At 39.8% G+C, this 16,717-nt stretch overlaps 1 protein-coding gene across 3 annotated transcripts in view; it reads left to right on the plus strand.

Moving 5' to 3' along the window:
• The window catches only part of ELOVL6 (ELOVL fatty acid elongase 6), a 125,795-nt gene extending 119,508 nt beyond the window's left edge, over window positions 1-6,287 (plus strand). For all 3 annotated transcript variants that reach the window (XM_081302980.1, XM_081302982.1, XM_081302981.1), the window contains one exon: window positions 877-6,287. In XM_081302980.1, the coding sequence (XP_081159106.1) occupies window positions 877-1,301 (425 nt within the window). In that variant the 3' untranslated portion in view covers window positions 1,302-6,287. The remainder of the gene's footprint in view (window positions 1-876) is intronic.
• Window positions 6,288-16,717: the final 10,430 nt, after the last annotated feature.

A 16,717-nucleotide genomic window follows, 5' to 3' on the forward strand; every position in this document is an offset into this window, starting at 1 on the left:
TTGCAGATACAGAGCATCTACCAACCTGAGCATAATTCTAGCATAATTTCTTACTTCAGAAACAGTGGTCTGTTTCTTCACAGTGATGTAATAAGAAAATTTTTGGTGGATCCTGCAGAGCTTTCTTTATAGTTAATTCCATACAATGAACTCTTATTTTCAGTTTTTCCTCACTTGATTCCTTGGTGTCAAGCATTCCCTTTGCCCTCATCAGTGCATGTGTATAGAGGATGATTTTTGTAGCCCTTTTCTTTCATCTTTGCCTTTTATTTAAATTTTGCTTTTCTTACAAATTGCAAGGATTGGACATTATACAGAGGAGCTCACAAAAATGGATTTTAAGGGGTATCATTTGTTGTGGATCAAAGAAAAAAATATGGTTTTACAACTCTGGAGAGAACTAAGAATATTTTGCTGGGCACTTGCATTGCATTCCAGTCTATTTCTCTTGATTGACAGGTTACCAATCCCCTCTGGGTGATATATCCTAAGATGAATGGTTCACTGAGAATCAGACAGCCTGGATGATAATGTCCGTTCTAGATCAAAAATTAGTAGGACTTTGTGTAATACACCTTGAAAGTAACATCTGTTGATTACTTGCCATGTATGAAGATTGACTATCTTGTTTAATCCTCAGATAATTCCAAGCTGCTGTTATTAATTATCCCATTTTGGAGATGAGGAAACTAGAAAATAATGAGAATAAGTAACTTGCCAAATGTCAAAGAGGTAGCAAATACCAGCTCATGATTATAACCCAGTTCATCTAATTCTCTAGTCCTAGCTCAAGATATCTGTCCTCTAACAAAACTCTGGATTATCATTCTGTGTGGTCAAGGGCTTATGTACATTTTTCCCTCCTTTATCTTCCAGGAGACACAATATTCATCATTCTGAGGAAGCAGAAGCTGATCTTCCTGCATTGGTACCACCACATCACTGTGCTCCTGTACTCTTGGTACTCCTATAAAGACATGATTGCCGGGGGTGGTTGGTTCATGACTATGAACTATGGCGTGCACGCCGTGATGTACTCTTACTATGCCTTGCGGGCCGCGGGTTTCCGAGTCTCCCGGAAGTTTGCCATGTTCATCACCTTGTCCCAGATCACTCAGATGCTGATGGGCTGTGTCATTAACTACCTGGTCTTCTACTGGATGCAGCAAGACCAGTGTCACTCTCACTTTCAGAACATCTTCTGGTCCTCACTCATGTACCTCAGCTACCTTGTGCTCTTCTGCCATTTCTTCTTTGAGGCCTACATTGGCAAAATGAAGAAAACAATGAAGGCTGAATAGTGTTGGAACTGAGGAGAAAGCCATAGCTCAGGGTCATCAAGAAAAATAATAAGACAAAAGAAAATGGCACAAGGAATCACATATGGTGCAGCTAAAACAAAACAGATGAGCAGACACAAAACCCGAGGCAGCTTAGGGATAATTAGGTTGACTTAACCCAGTAAGTTTATGATCCTTTTTGGGTGAGGACTCACTGAGTGCACCTCCATCTCAAAGCACTGCTGCTGGAAGACCCCAATCCCTCTTATCTGTCTACTCTAGGACAAATGAGAACAACAGTGAGCCAGAGGCAGAGAGAGACTAACAGAAAGCAAGCAAAGGCTGTTAACACTATATGAAAAACAAAGTATTTACTAAGTGTTATCTTTCTCTAAGGATGAGAGAATTTTACTTTAAAAACTGTGCGAGCACACACACACACAATCCTTTCTGATCTTGTTTTTTTTGACATGAAACTGGAGCCAGTAGAAAAGATGAAAATGGAAGAGACACAGGGTTTATATGTAGGACAATGATGCTTTTGCAGAAACTCAAGCCTTTTTAAGAAAGGTTAGCTTGTTGTAGCCCCCATGAAAAAAAAAGATGTCTTAATCATTTTTTAGTTCAACTCAAGACATAGATAGATATTTTTCCCTTCACTGCCCAGCCGCAGGCTAGTGAGTTTGCCAAAAACAAAACAGGGCACAGTACTTTTCCAAGGTTCTTTCTGGGAGAATGGAAGTAATGCAACCCGGGTCCCAAAGGGGCAGCTCTCTGTACCAGAATATTTCTAATAGTTATCATTTCTACTCTTAGATGAAATGTGAAACATTTGTTTAGTTGTCCCAGACATTTGAATAGAACAGTAAATGCAGACTCAAAAAAAAAAAACAAAACAAATAAAAAATAATAATAATAATAATAAAAGACTCAACCAGATAGCTTGAAAGTGCATCCTGCACTGTACGTGGAAGGGCTGAGCCCAGGATCAGTGGAGCTTGGGAAGGTGAAAAGGCATGAGCTAAAGAGCCCTCAGTAGCCAGACAGTAGGATGCTCCTCTCTGTTGGCCTTCACACGTAGTCCTCACTTTCCAAATGAATCCCTGGTGGATGGTTCATGTTTCCACCTGGTCCACATTAGCTCCCCAAGTCATGCAGAGGTGTTCTAAGTGCCCTCTGCTGGCCAAGTGGAGATAATTAACAAACACACCATGACAAGTTTGGCTGGAAATAGTTGATAGCAAAAGGCCCCCATAGAAGAATCCTTTCAATTTCAAATGATATTAAACAACTCATCGTAGGTTTGGCCAAATCAGAAGACATCCTTCCTGCTTCAAGTCAGCTTCAGAAATTTTTTAAAAGGGACTTTTGCTCTGGAACTCAGAAAATCAATTTATTAAGAGCCATATTCTTTTTTTTAAGAAAAGAGCTAGATAATATTATCTGTAATATTTCAGTCCTCTACAAGCCAAATAAATGTGTCAACGTTCCTAGGATTTCAAAGAAGCAATTATGTAAAGTTGTTCGATGTGATATAATAGTATTTTAATTGGTTCAGTAGCTTAATGATTAGGCAAACTAGATGAAAAGGTTAGGGGCTACTACACTGCATAGATTATTATACACACATAACCACACATATATGCACACAAATGTGGGGTACACTGAACTTCAAAGCCGAAATGAGTAGTAACACATTTTCTGGCTAGCAGAAAACTGTTGTTTATCTTTCTTGCTTTATTTGAGAGTGTACAGTAAAAGGGATTTTTCAAATTATTTTTATATTATTTTAGCTTTAATTGTGCTGTCATTCATGAAACAGAGCTGCTCTGCTTTTCTGTCAGAGATGGCAAGGGCTTTTTCAGCATCTTGTTTATGTGTGGAATTTAAAAAGAATAAAGTTTTATTCCATTCTGTGTGAATGGCTTGAACAATGAACACAGAGTCCATGCAAACCAAGTCATGACTGAAAGACCTGGGGAGGGGGCTGTGCAGAGAAGAAGCTGTTACGTCCATGTTAAATTATTGTGAACAGTCTATGGTGTCCTGATGTTGGTTCATAGATGAGATATGATTGATGGAAGGATGTAATGTTATTAGGGCAGAAATTGATGTGAGCTAAAAAGCTAAGTCCTGCTACAACAACTAGGATAGATTCTTAGGATGCAAACAGTCTTTTGAGCTTTGCAAAGACATGATACTGTGCAATAAGACTTTTTCCCTCTTAGAACAGAAAATGAGTAGACTAATTAAGACAAGAAAAAAGGCCACATATCAATTGAATTTAGTCAAAGGACCAGTCAGAGGCTCATCTAGTAGGTTTAATTATTTAATTCAGTGATTTATCATAGATTCTTTACTGCAGGTTAGAATAAAGAAATGAACATAAACCTTAAAAAAGACTCTAGGTGATGCTTCCAAAGACATTTGTCTTGATATTAAGTTCATGCTTCTGTTCACTTGTAAAATAACTTAAAATTTGGGTTTACAGGTTGAAAGTCTAATAAATAGTTTTTAAACTAGCTAAATATATCTAAAGCATTTCCAGTGTTTATCATGGGAGGAAAAAAACCACACGTTTTTTAAAAAACAAAATTCTAGTAATATAGGTTCAGCTTACTGTTTTTAATATCTCAGCTTAGCTGCTTTAATTATATCAAGATATGAGGCTGGATCACTAGCCCATGACAAATCTGAAACCTACCAGAGAATTGACTGCCACATAGATAATCCTGCTGTCAGTTAACATTCCAGGAAAATGGGCAGGCAATTTTTATAGCTGCCCCACTGTGCTACAATAGAGTGTCTTTCTATTAAAATGGGTTTCCGCTGCATTCCAATCCCAGTATGGTGAAAACATCATTCCTGGATTAAATAAAAACAAATCCTTGATTTCATATGTGTGTATGAAATAATTATATATACATGTATGTGTAAGTATACATATATGTGTATATATATAATTTTGCACATTAGGTCTGAATATCAACCCAAATGCATGAATTTGCAATAAATTTCTAGTAAGAAATGCTCCATTCATTCAACAGGGGATTTTTTTCTGAACCTTCTAGTGTTGCTTATGAGAAAAGAACGACTATTATTATTTATTTATTGTATTTATATTCAGTGCTAGGCCAAAGTACCAAGTTAAAATCATGGATTAAGGTTGTTACAGGTAATTTATTCCCGCTTTTCTAATCATACTGCACTACAAAAATTAGTGGGGAGGGAAATACTTACCTATGTATTAGTCAAGGACAATGAGAGGGTTGATTTATCCCTCCCTGTCACTTCTCCAGCTATCTATGCTTACATAAAGAGACTGGCTAGTCCAGTGACTAACCTCTTGACTCCAGTCCAAAATTTCATTTGAGTGGGTAGAATTGAATGGAAAAGGCAGTAGGAACCTGGGAGAATGTTTCTAGCCAAGAGACCCATGGAAAATATTTTTAAATCCAGTGTAGTATCTTCAGGATAAGATAATCCCTGTCACCTCTGAGTAACAAAGCACCTGGAGTCAGCTACAGAAGGCTGGCCATATTCCCAAACCACTGAATTACCTGGGTGAGAGAGCATGCTCAGATAATCTTCTTTTCCTTGTTCTGATAGAACTGGCTCAGCTCAGAGACTATGTGTCACACAACTAAGCCAACAATGGCACATTCTGAGGGCTAATGATTCTTTAGCAGATTTGTTGGACTGTCCAATGTTTATTGTAGGAAACTGCTAGGAGAATGGAGAAGACCAAATAGACTTGGCCTCCCAAGCTTCAGAATATGGTCCATGCCCATATCTCTTAGACACTTTCCAGAAAAAGCTTCCATCCTGAAAAGTAACACTGAGAATACCATGATGAAAGCCCAGAACTTTCCAGCAGCCAATGTTATCTTTTCCCACTCTTTGTTTTCAATAATAAATATTTTGCTATCAACTTGGGATGATGGTAGAGCCTATGTTCATGGTATGAGTCATCGTTTCCCAGAGCTCTTTAAAGTTGTTCCTCTGCCCATTTCTTTGTGCCATCCAGAAGAAATTTCACTAAGACCAGACCACAGCATTTAACCTGTCACATGCATATTAAAATGATAAAAGTGATTCCCTATCTTGATCTGACAATCAGTATGAAGTGGTAGGTACTAGTTTGCCAATAAGCCAGCCACTTCTGTATGCTGGTACCTGACAGTGATACAAAACAGGTGACAGTGTAGTTACAGCATTTTTCTGGAATGCTGGTTTTGACAGATGCTGTTATAAACATCTGTGAGCCAAATGGCAGAATATTGCGGAAGAGGCCAGTTGAGTACACTGCACACTGTATCAAAGAATACCATAAGCCTGTTGAATCATCAAGTGACTTTCCTCATCCTCAAATACTTTGAAAATTCAGGGTTCACAGAAGTGGGGCAGGATCCCCAGACTTCCTTTCCTCCTGCGTTCCACTTAAAAAAAGTGACAAGTTGTTCTTGCAGCTCAGGTAGACAGCAGGACCACAGCCGTGAGTGGATTTGGTAAGGTCTCAGTTACAGCACTTTAATTTTAGGTCAGGCAGGTGACAGTCTCACGATCAGATAGACGTCCCTGGAAGCCCATACCCACAACTGTATTGTAGGAAACTCCTGATGTAACTGTTTAAAGAAACTGGTTCCATAAATCAATCAAAGCCTCCTTTATAACCAGTTAGGACACAACTGAATGGTCCTGCCTTGTCTTGATATATAAGAGCTGTTGTTTTCCCAATGTTTGGTGGCACTTGTGACTATTTTCTTCCAGTGGACAAAAATCAAGGTTACAGAGGCAGTCTGACAGTGCTTTCTGGTCATGTTCATTTCAGACAAGTCTGCTGGTCTGGGGATGTTCAGGCAGGAGGCTGCTTGCTACTACCTTGAAGACCGCCTGAAAATTCAGCTTCTTAGGGGCCTCAGGGCCTGTGTTTAGAGACAAACCCACCCATCAAAGCCTCACAGAGCAAATCACAGCAATGTTGAAATTGTTATTTTCAAGTGCTTATTTCACTACATTAAAAGAAATATTTTTTTTGGTGTATTAAGATTAAAAATAAAATCATAACTTTTGATTTAAAATCAAACTGTTTCTGGTTTCCTTTATCACTTGTTTTGGGTAGTTCAAAGGGAACTTCCAGAGCACTATGGATTTGTCAGAATGCTCAGAAAGGCCATTTCCATACTTGATGCTCATGAGCTTATAGAAGATGAGTGACTAAAACTCCCTCTGGATTCCCTGACAGCCCAGCAATCATGTAGTCCTCAAATACACTGACTAAAGACCCACAAAGTGTTTAGCTCTTCAGTTAAGCCTCTTATGGGTGTGACATTTTACGAATTACATGTCTTCCACATCTGTGAGCTCACTGGAGCAGTCTTAATGGGGCACATAGTCTAAATCAGATCCAGTGTTATACGGGGGGGGGGGGGGGGGAGCTGGTTAGATCCAGAGTGGCAGAGGTAAAAGGAATGAGATTTGAACATAATCTCCTTAGCTTCAATTTCATTGCAGTTGTTTAATCTTTGGAAATAGACTATAGAAATGAATAAAAATTCCAATGTCCTACACTGAACCTTGCCATAGCATTGGACAAAGTAATTCAGCACAGAATATATTGGGGAAGAAATTTAGCAAGCACACAATCTCCTTAGCACTGGCTCAGGATGTCACACACCTAACAGCTCTCAGCAGGGGCAATCCAAGTCATCCATTCCCTGGCCCTGAAATAATGTGGCCTTCAAATTCCAGTGTTTGGTATATTATATTGCATACTACATGACTTAGGTTTTCATCACTCCGTGGTAACAGCTGGCAGGGGGAGGAAAGAAAGAGAAGAGGCTCTCCCCTTCTCAGGTGTTGTCCTTGAAGAGTTAACTTGCCCAGAACAGTGAAAGAAAAAGCTGCTTTTATGTGAACTTCTGCAGACTGTGTACTTCTGAGCCCCTCCCCTTACATGCTGGGTATAAAACTCTGAAATCCCTGAACTTGGGGTTCAGGGGATTAATTGATCACAGCAAAAGCTGTGCCCTCTGAACCTGGCTGCAGCCAAATAAAACTGTTTCCTGCTATCTTCTGTGCCTTGCCTCGTTTGTCCCTACAAGAGCTCCTCATGGTAAACTGGCTCTGGAAAAGTTCCCTGCATTCCCAGCATATTCTCTGGGTGTCCTAACAGGGAGCTATCTTGAAAAGTTCATGTCTGAGCTTAGCAAAGGCCCCTGAATGTTCCTGTCTTCCTGTCTCTGTGCCCCTACAGTGATACAACTAAACTAGCTCACCAGGGGGCTGCCTTAAAAGTTAGTGTGAACCCAGAACAGAGCCTCTGACACAAACCAGCTGAGAATTCTATGTGCTGGGAAACTGGACTGCAAGAATCTGGAAACTGAGATGTCACACAGGAGCTAAGTCTTGGAACACCAGTCATGAGTGGTGGACTGCCCCCCAGCACAGGTGGTGGAGACTCCCTAGTGTCTCCCTGTCCTTCGGGTGTGCAGCACAAAAAGCACTGGACAGAACCCTGTGTCAGACAATCACTGTGGTGGTGACAAGCTGCAGGGTCAGGGTCTTCCCAGCTCTTGGAGTATGCAAGCCAAATAACTCCAGAGTAAATATGAGCCTTGTCAGATCAGGCGGGGCAGGCAGCGACCAAAGGAGGCAGATTTAAAAGGGCCGCTGAACAGGCTTTTTTGAGATATCACTCCCAGGCAGAACTCGATCAGACCCAGAGAGGGGACAGGGGAAGGGTCTGAGGAGAAACGGCGTGGAAGCTCGACCGGACTGGACTTTTATGGGTCTTACAGCAGGAAGGGAAGGGCTTGGGACAGGAAAAGGTGTTTCTAGGGTCCCTTGCCCCCTTGGAGTTGGTCAGGGGAGTTGGCTGAACTCCAGGGTTGGCCAGGGGGTCCTGCTGATTGACAGGCGTTAGTCAGGAGATCTGGCTGATTGACAGGCATTTCCCGCTGGCATCTGATTGATGTTCTTTTCTGGCGCGGGCTGCTTTGTTCTAAGTTGCCACTAAGTCGCCACCAAGTCGCCACTACCGACCTAACAAGCCTGGGGAGCTGATTTCCACCTGAAAGACCCTCAGGCCCCCAAATCCCCCGTCCAAAAGAACTAGCGTCACACTGGCTGCAAAAGCAAGAGGCAAGTTTATTAATACACAGGCGCCTGCGGGTGCACAGCAAAACCTCAGCCGAAGCTTTGGTGAACTGGCACACCGGGCTTTGGGGTACAGATCTTTTATAGGGAAAAAGGAGTTGTTTTCCACCTAGCACAATAACAGGTGTTTTTGAATCCAGCATACATGTCACTTAAAGGGTAAACTTGTTTTTCACTATAGGTTCCCGAAAAACTCATTAATCTCATAGGTTTACATTTTGTTTCCTCCCTTTTCCCGCTTATGATCCCAGTTTGCTCAAGCATGTCCTGTGATGTGGGCAGGGTGCCCTTTCTAACAGGTCATGTGGTGAGCTCACCTGTTTACTGCATACTTTCTACTTTTCATAATCGGGCCTTAGGTTATGGGGCTGGGGTCTTTCATTCCCCCCTTTTTCTGTTTCATGGATATAATCCTATATCCATTGTTCTGCCTGTTCAGATTCTTGGACTAAGTTTGTGGGTGACCCTGTCTGCTGTTGGAGTAGATGATATTGTTGAGTGAGTACCATAGTTTGAATTATAGAAAGCCTTTCTTTCATGAACTGTACTAGTCTGTTAAGTATGCAGGGCCCGAGTGTCAAGATTAACAGTAAAATAACTAAAGGACCCATTAGGGTGGATAGCAAAGTAGTCAGCCATGGGGACTTATTAAACCATCGTTCAAACCATCCTTGCTGTGTTTCAAATTCTTTCTGCCTTTTTGCCAACCTTTCAGTAACCTTTTCCATGGTTTCGCGGACCACCCCTGTATGGTCTGCATAGAAGCAACATTGCTCTTTTAAAACCACACAAAGACCTCCTTCCCTACTTATTAACATTAGTGTCACCAAAGTTGGTATACAACCCCCCTAATTTGGGAACTCCTTACTGCTGTGAGGAAGGGGGATGAAGAGAATCTTTCTGGCTTCTTCAGGCTGAAAAGGGACGGCGTGGGGCAAGCAGTTTGGAGTCCCCCTTAAAAATATCGGGTCTATCTAGTGGTCCATGATAAAAGTCCAATTGAGAAGCAATAGGCTGGAGGGCCATTCGAATGATAGGTGGTCTATAAGAGAAACAAGAACTCATTAGTACTGGAACCATATTGATGCAGTAATAAATGCCACAGCACAGGAACATGCCAATGAGTATAATGACCAAGACAAAGATTAACAATGTTTTCCCTCAGGCAGTACCAAGAACTAGGAGCTAAGATATTGTTTTCACGACAAAGTTGTTGAGGACATGGCTTCCATCTGAGCATGTAAATCTTTAAGGATATTTGTCACATTGTCAGAAATGTCAGGGATAATGTATGAAAGATGATATATCATGAGCTATGTAATGCTTTAAATAATCAATAAAAAAATTAAAAAAAAAAAAGAAAAAAAAAAAGAAATGTCAGGGATGTAAACACAACAACTAACATTTAGGGTTACAGATGTCCTTTTTCTTAAGATATAGTCTAATAATCTAATGCCATCTGATACTGCAAAATCCTTTTACTAGTATGACCTGTGTCTAATAGAAATCTTTAATTCTGTTACCTAGGGCTGGATACTCATACTAGCAAACACCAAGCCTACCTGTGTAGGTTAGGAATATCTGTGGGCCTCAAACTAAAAACTACTCTGGCAGTTTCTTTTGATAGTTATCAGGCATTCCTGTCTGAGAATCTCTTTTGTAGCCTCCAGTTTACTTATTTATAGAAGTTTTATTTAACTATCATTATTATTAAAATATCCAGGAATAGCTGTGTTTTGGCTTTGACTGTCTTTGCTAAGTGTTTAAGATGAAGCAAGTCAAACTGACTTTTGTTTCAATATATTGTTAACAGTCAGTTGAGTTACTCTGGGAGTCCTCGGGAACTTCACAGCAGCTTCTCAGTTCTGCTACTGCCATTTGCGCTAGGATGGGTCCAGGCCTTGCTTGACCATGTGGCTTCCCTCGGAAGCATCAGGGATGTCTCCCTTTTCTGATGACCCTCCTCTTCACAGCAAATGCACTGACTGGCTTCCTGTCCTCCACTGGTCTCATTAATCTCCCTGATCGGGAGGTTATGTGGCCTAGAGTTGCAGAGCTCTTTGAAGAAGTCCCCTATTCCCTGATTCAGACTGACTCAGAGGGCAAGAGCCAAATTTTTAATTTTAAAACTTAATCTTAAACATCCAGCAAAATAAGTCAACAGCCTTATATTAAGGGTACTGGGCTTTAATGTCTATCTCTCTATCCTGTAGGTGATAACCTCTTGTCTTAAATTAACCCAGGTTGTATGTTCTTAAATCAGTACCTCTGCAAACCATTAACAGGCAATCTTAAATCATTTATAAGAAAACTACAAGATAAAATTATCAAGAGTAAAAAAACATTTAGTTCATATAATTGTATATCCCCTGTTTGAGATCCTGGCAATCATGACAAAAACCAACTTTTGGACACAATTTTAAATGTACTGAAATCTAGCCTACTTCTTTCATAGTCACTTTCACATGAGATGGGACATAGAGCCTTATCTCAAGTAAGGTGGGGCTCTTCATAAATCTTAATTCTGAAGCTGATCTTTGTTTGTTTGTTTTTTAAACATCATTTTACAAAGCCTACATGAATTGTTGCTCAAGTACACATGAATATTAGCTAACACAACATAATATCACATCTAAAACATGAATTAAAGAAAGGCTGAAAGATTTAACCTTTTGTAGAAAAGTAGCAAAGTACTTTTGTGTTTTGCAATAAAACCTTTACATAGATTAGGCTCTCATTAACTTAAAAATACATTTAAATTGTATCTCAGTGTAAAAAGTAACATGGAACTTTACATAACTTATTGATAATAAGTACAGTTATAGAACACAAATGATATAAATGAATTTCCAACATGTTTTTCTTTTAAGCCTAAAATTACCATACACTTTTAGAATACCAGCTTGATATAATGTTCTTTTTAAAGCTTCTACCTTACAGACTTGTATACCTGGAAGATATGAACACATTAATTGCACCAATTACATTGATGTTTTTATATTAACCAAGTTTAGCTTTTAAAGAAATAACATAGCACAATTCTTTAAAACGACAGCACTTGTTTAACCAGCTGCTTAATGTCTTTAAGATTACTTGCTCAAAAACTTACACAGACCTTTTTTATATCATTTACTTAAACTTTTTAATTACTTAATCATATAGACTCTTATCCAGAAATCTAGAACCTTTTAGTTTCTCTTTTTACCTGTTAATCTCCTTCTGTTCACATTTTGAAACAATACTTGTAAATTTTTGAATTTAAGCAGATTTAACATTTTATTAAGGCCTTTTTGAACACCTAGAAAAACTTATAAGCTTAATTTTAAAGACATCTTTACTTTTATCTGTTTACCCAATTTAAATTGAACCATTTGAATCACGTGAATCAAAGATATTTGGATCCATTTTTAAATTTTTATGAGCGCTCCTCATCTGTCAATTGTCATATCACTGCAGGATATATGGACATACACACAGACATACGGACATACAACACGCAACACAAGTGTAACACGTAACACAAAAGGCAAAAAAAACTCCAGTTGATCAAAAATAGAACTTATCAGAAAAACATTAGCTTGTCTGTAGAATAAAAATCATGAGCTCAAAAAAAACATAGAATCTAAGAAAAGGCAAAAGTCCTAGAGAAAATTGACTGGCCAGTAATTAGTAAATGTCATACAATTTACTCTTTGTTTTAATCTGGTTTGAGTTCCCATAAAAAGACATTTTTACCTTTTTTTTTTTCCCCTTGGGCTTCAGATCTGTCTCTTACTGAGTGTTCCAGGCTTCTTTTATTTGCATATCAATTTAAGTCCTGGCTGAGGTCTGGAAGGAACTGGGAAAACTGGAATTTTGAGCAGAAACTTCATGTCTAAGGCATTTTAACCATAAGTCACAATTTTCAGGTTTGGAAGTTGAAAATATGGTAAAAGTTTAAGATACAATTTATAAAATTTCACATCTTTATATCTTTGTACACTAGAAAAACTTGCTCACACAAAACTGAAAATAGGATCTCAATAATATAAAAGTTACCACAGAAGGAATTTTTTTTCAGGATCATTAAGCCACTTTCTTTGTTTTGAAGTTCCTAAAGTAGTATTAAGTTACATTAAATCGCCTGAAAAATTTTAAAAGAGAACCACACACTACCATGTATATCCAAAATTAAGCTTTTAAAAATTCCCAGGACTGTTGCTAATTAATGTCATTTTAATAAGCCAGACCAACATTTTAATTTAACATTTTTTCCTAAATCTTACACATCTTACAAATCATAATTTACTATCTTTGCCCAAATCCATGCACTGGTATACTTAGTGAAATCTCCTTAGGCTACCCAGTTCAAAAATTGATGAAAAAAAAATAAAACTGAATGATTGGGAGTTACTTGCCAACTTAGAAGTAGAGTTCTTTTAATTTTCTATCCTAAGTATTTAAGTTCTCTGGCATGAATTATCTGAAATCACAAACTAAACAATTGATTAACCCCAACTTTTAATTGCAAGATTATGTAATGCTTCAAACTCATTTAGATACCAGATGTTACAATGAAATCACATTTAGCCAAGATCATCCCCAAGAAACAATCTATAATAACATTTAAACCAGACCGGATAAGAGAAAAATCTCCAGGTTTTTAACTTTATTTAATTATGACTCTTATCAGTGGCACCTTAGATTTCCCATGAGTGAACCAGATATTTTCTTGAAGGGGTTTCCTCTAAAAAAATGTCTCTCTTAGCAGCTTAAGGAACACAGCACATTTTAAACATTGGGGCAGTAAAACAGACCATTGAAAGTTATCTATGCTCCTTAGAGAACCTGGGCAGATTTTACTAATTTTCTTATGTCTTTTTCAGTCCTACAACTTGAATTGCTAACATTTCTAACCCGAGAAAGAAGGGGAGCATCCAGGAGGAATGGATGCGGGGTTGGGAGTGTTGCATAGCCCATAGGGAGGCAAATGTGATTGGGGCTTTCCCTCAGTGCCATTCATCTACCGATCACCCTAGATACCCCTGGGGGCTGTCAGGAGGGGGCTCAAGAGAAAGGACCTTAGGAATACGTCTGAGAGTAGCCCAGACCGGAATTCCGCAGTTGTTCCAAACTCTTTCCTCCACCTCCACGCATCCGAGGCAGACCGGGATTCAGGACACTGTGTACTCATGCCAATTGCTCTCCGGGCCCAGACAGAAAAGTTGGAAGCGGCTTTGGCAGAACCGGTCTGGGACAGAATTTATGACTGAAAGTTTGGCTCCTATCCCCAAAGCCAATTAATGCCAATTTAATAATGAGGACAGGGTTTTGAGAAAAGTTAAAGCGAGGTCTCAAAGTTCTTAGATCCCTAGCAGGCATTTCTATTTGCATTCAAGCCGATTACGGGAGGGAAAGAAAACATTGCTTTACCGCCGATGGTCAAGGGTGAGGCTCAAGGGAGTTGTTATAGATTGCCCCATATTAGTTTCAGTCAGAGGGAGGAAATAAAGGGTTAAGACAGACACAGTTATGAAGACTGAACAGAGAGAGAGAGAGAGAGCGCTGCGCCTTGCCGGAACAAACCGAAACCGAAAATACCTGACAGTTCAAGGGGGAGCCGGCATTCCCCCCCTTTACTTACTTACGGAAACAGTGTTTCCCTTGGAAACACTGGGGTCCCAGAAAAGGAAAAAAAAATGGACCCTACGGACCCCTGGGACGTTTCCCAGGGCGGCAGGCAGGGGAGAAGTCTGAGTTCGTCAACTCCTTCTCAAGCTGCCTCAGAATACAGAGCGATTACGCGTAATCGTACAGTCGCTGCGCCACACCACAGACACAGACAGACACGACACAACACATCACAGACATAGACACAACACAACACAATAGCTCGAGCTGGCCAGCTTACCTCCCAGTGATGCCAAGAGTTCCTCCGGACAGGGATCTGGAGGGGGGGAAGCTGATCTCGGTGGAACCTCCAAAATGAAAGACCCTCAGGCCCCCAAATCCCCCGTCCAAAAGAACTAGCATCACACTGGCTGCAAAAGCAAGAGGCAAGTTTATTAATACACAGGCGCCTGCGGGTGCACAGCAAAACCTCAGCCGAAGCTTTGGTGAACTGGCACACCGGGCTTTGGGGTACAGATATTTTATAGGGAAAAAGGAGTTGTTTTCCACCTAGCACAATAACAGGTGTTTTTGAATCCAGCATACATGTCACTTAAAGGGTAAACTTGTTTTTCACTATGATAAACTTGTTTTTCACTATGATAAACTTGTTTTTCACTATAGGTTCCCGAAAAACTCATTAATCTCATAGGTTTACATTTTGTTTCCTCCCTTTTCCCGCTTATGATCCCAGTTTGCTCAAGCATGTCCTGTGATGTGGGCAGGGTGCCCTTTCTAACAGGTCATGTGGTGAGCTCACCTGTTTACTGCATACTTTCTACTTTTCATAATCGGGCCTTAGGTTATGGGGCTGGGGTCTTTCACACCCTGGCTCATCCTGGCTTGAGCCACATACCTCTCCCACTGGTCACTATGCAAGCAACACAAGGGAAAGAAGAAATGTGAAGAAGCCCCAGGCTTTACTCGCTCCGAGGGTGCATAGCTAAGAAGACAGAAAGAAGGTCTCAATGAAGCCAGAATTAGGCAGTACAGATATGTAAATCAAGGTCAGATTGAGTCAGGCCAATTTTGAGGGAGTCCCAGGAAGTTGGAGACTGTCCCCAGAAGGACTGAAATATTAATTCCTTCAGAGCCCTTCCTCCACCCTTATCAAGAACCTGCACCTGCTCCAACCTGTTGCTTAGGCAACCTGTCCCAGGAATTGCCCCTCCCTACAGGGAGCTATAAAGTTGCTAATGATTGTGCCTTGGGCTGCACCATCCTGCCCTTCCCCCTTCAGCCCACCTGTTTCCCACCTTTGGGCCATTCCACCGAGCATTCCTTGACCTAGTCTTGAAAGCAGGAAGGAGAAAGTTAAGGAGAAGAGGGCAGGAGAGCAAAGGAAGCCTAGGACATATAAAAAGGGCAGAACACCTTGCTTCTGGGGATACTAGGATACCAGCTATGGCCCCCTTCTCCTTCCAGGGGGAAAGTCTGTGTTACCCCTTTTTAAACAAACACTGCTTTAAGGATGCTTGCCTCCACGTGCTTCTCTAATGTTCAAACTTCAACATGTGAGGAAGCAGAACTGGCCACCAATAACCGGTGGCATCACCATCAGTGCAGGGTGCCAACATCCACTCCTGCTGGCACAATTGAACACCTTGGCAGAGAGGAAATATTTATTTCTTATTAATGCTTTCTGTTGTAGCTACTGTTTTGCTTTTGTGTATTTTATATCTTTCTCCTCCTCCTCTACTTCCTCCCTCTCCTTTTAATATTTAATTTTAATCTTTTTTTAACCATTTTTTTTAGTTGTAGAGGGACACAATACTTTTATTTATTTATTTGCTTGTTTGTTTTATTTATTATGTGGTGATGAGGATCGAACTCCGTGCCTCACCTGTGCTAGGCCAGCGCTCTACCACTGAGCCACAACCTCAGCCCCATATTTAACTTTTTTCTCTTTTGCCTTTTTTCCACTTTTTAAAAAACTTTCTCCTGCCTTCCTTACTTTTTCTTTTTCACTTTTAAACTTTTAAATTTTCTTTCCTTATCTTTTCCATTTAAATTTTTGTTTCTTTTTTTAATAATCTCCATTTTATTGTACCACACACGAGTCTTTTCAATTCCCCCATTATTGATTTTTTTATATTTTTATTGGTGAATTATAATTGTTTTTCATTTTTTTTAAAAGGGGTGGAATCAGATTTATTTACTTATTTATTTGGGTCTTCCATTTAATTCTTTTTTATTATTAGTTCTAATCAGTTATATATGACAGCAGAAATCTTTTCAATTCATTGTACACAAATGAATCAGAAGTTTTCACTTTTTTGGTTGTGCATTTTTTATTTGATCTTTAAAATGGAGTTATTTTTTTTAACTTTTTAGTTTATCCTATACTATTTTTGTCCCTTTTATATTGTAATTGAGGTTTCTTATTTTTTTAATCCAGTTTGTGGTGTTGTTGTTATTTGTTTTCTTGCGGTGCTGAGAATCAAGCCTTTTGCTTTCAGCAAATTGGGTGTGCTTTAAACCACTGAGCTACATTCCCAGCCCAGCTCAGAGAAATCTCATTTTATTCCAGCCACAACCCAGCCCCACTTGAACCTTGATGGATACTTCAAACTAAAATAGGGGACATTAAAGCCCCCAGCCATCAAAGTGGACCCAAGTAGGCATGGCTG

Source organism: Spermophilus citellus, assembly GCF_964194105.1.
Source record: "Spermophilus citellus genome assembly, chromosome: 8".
Taxonomy (NCBI): Eukaryota; Metazoa; Chordata; class Mammalia; order Rodentia; family Sciuridae; genus Spermophilus; species Spermophilus citellus.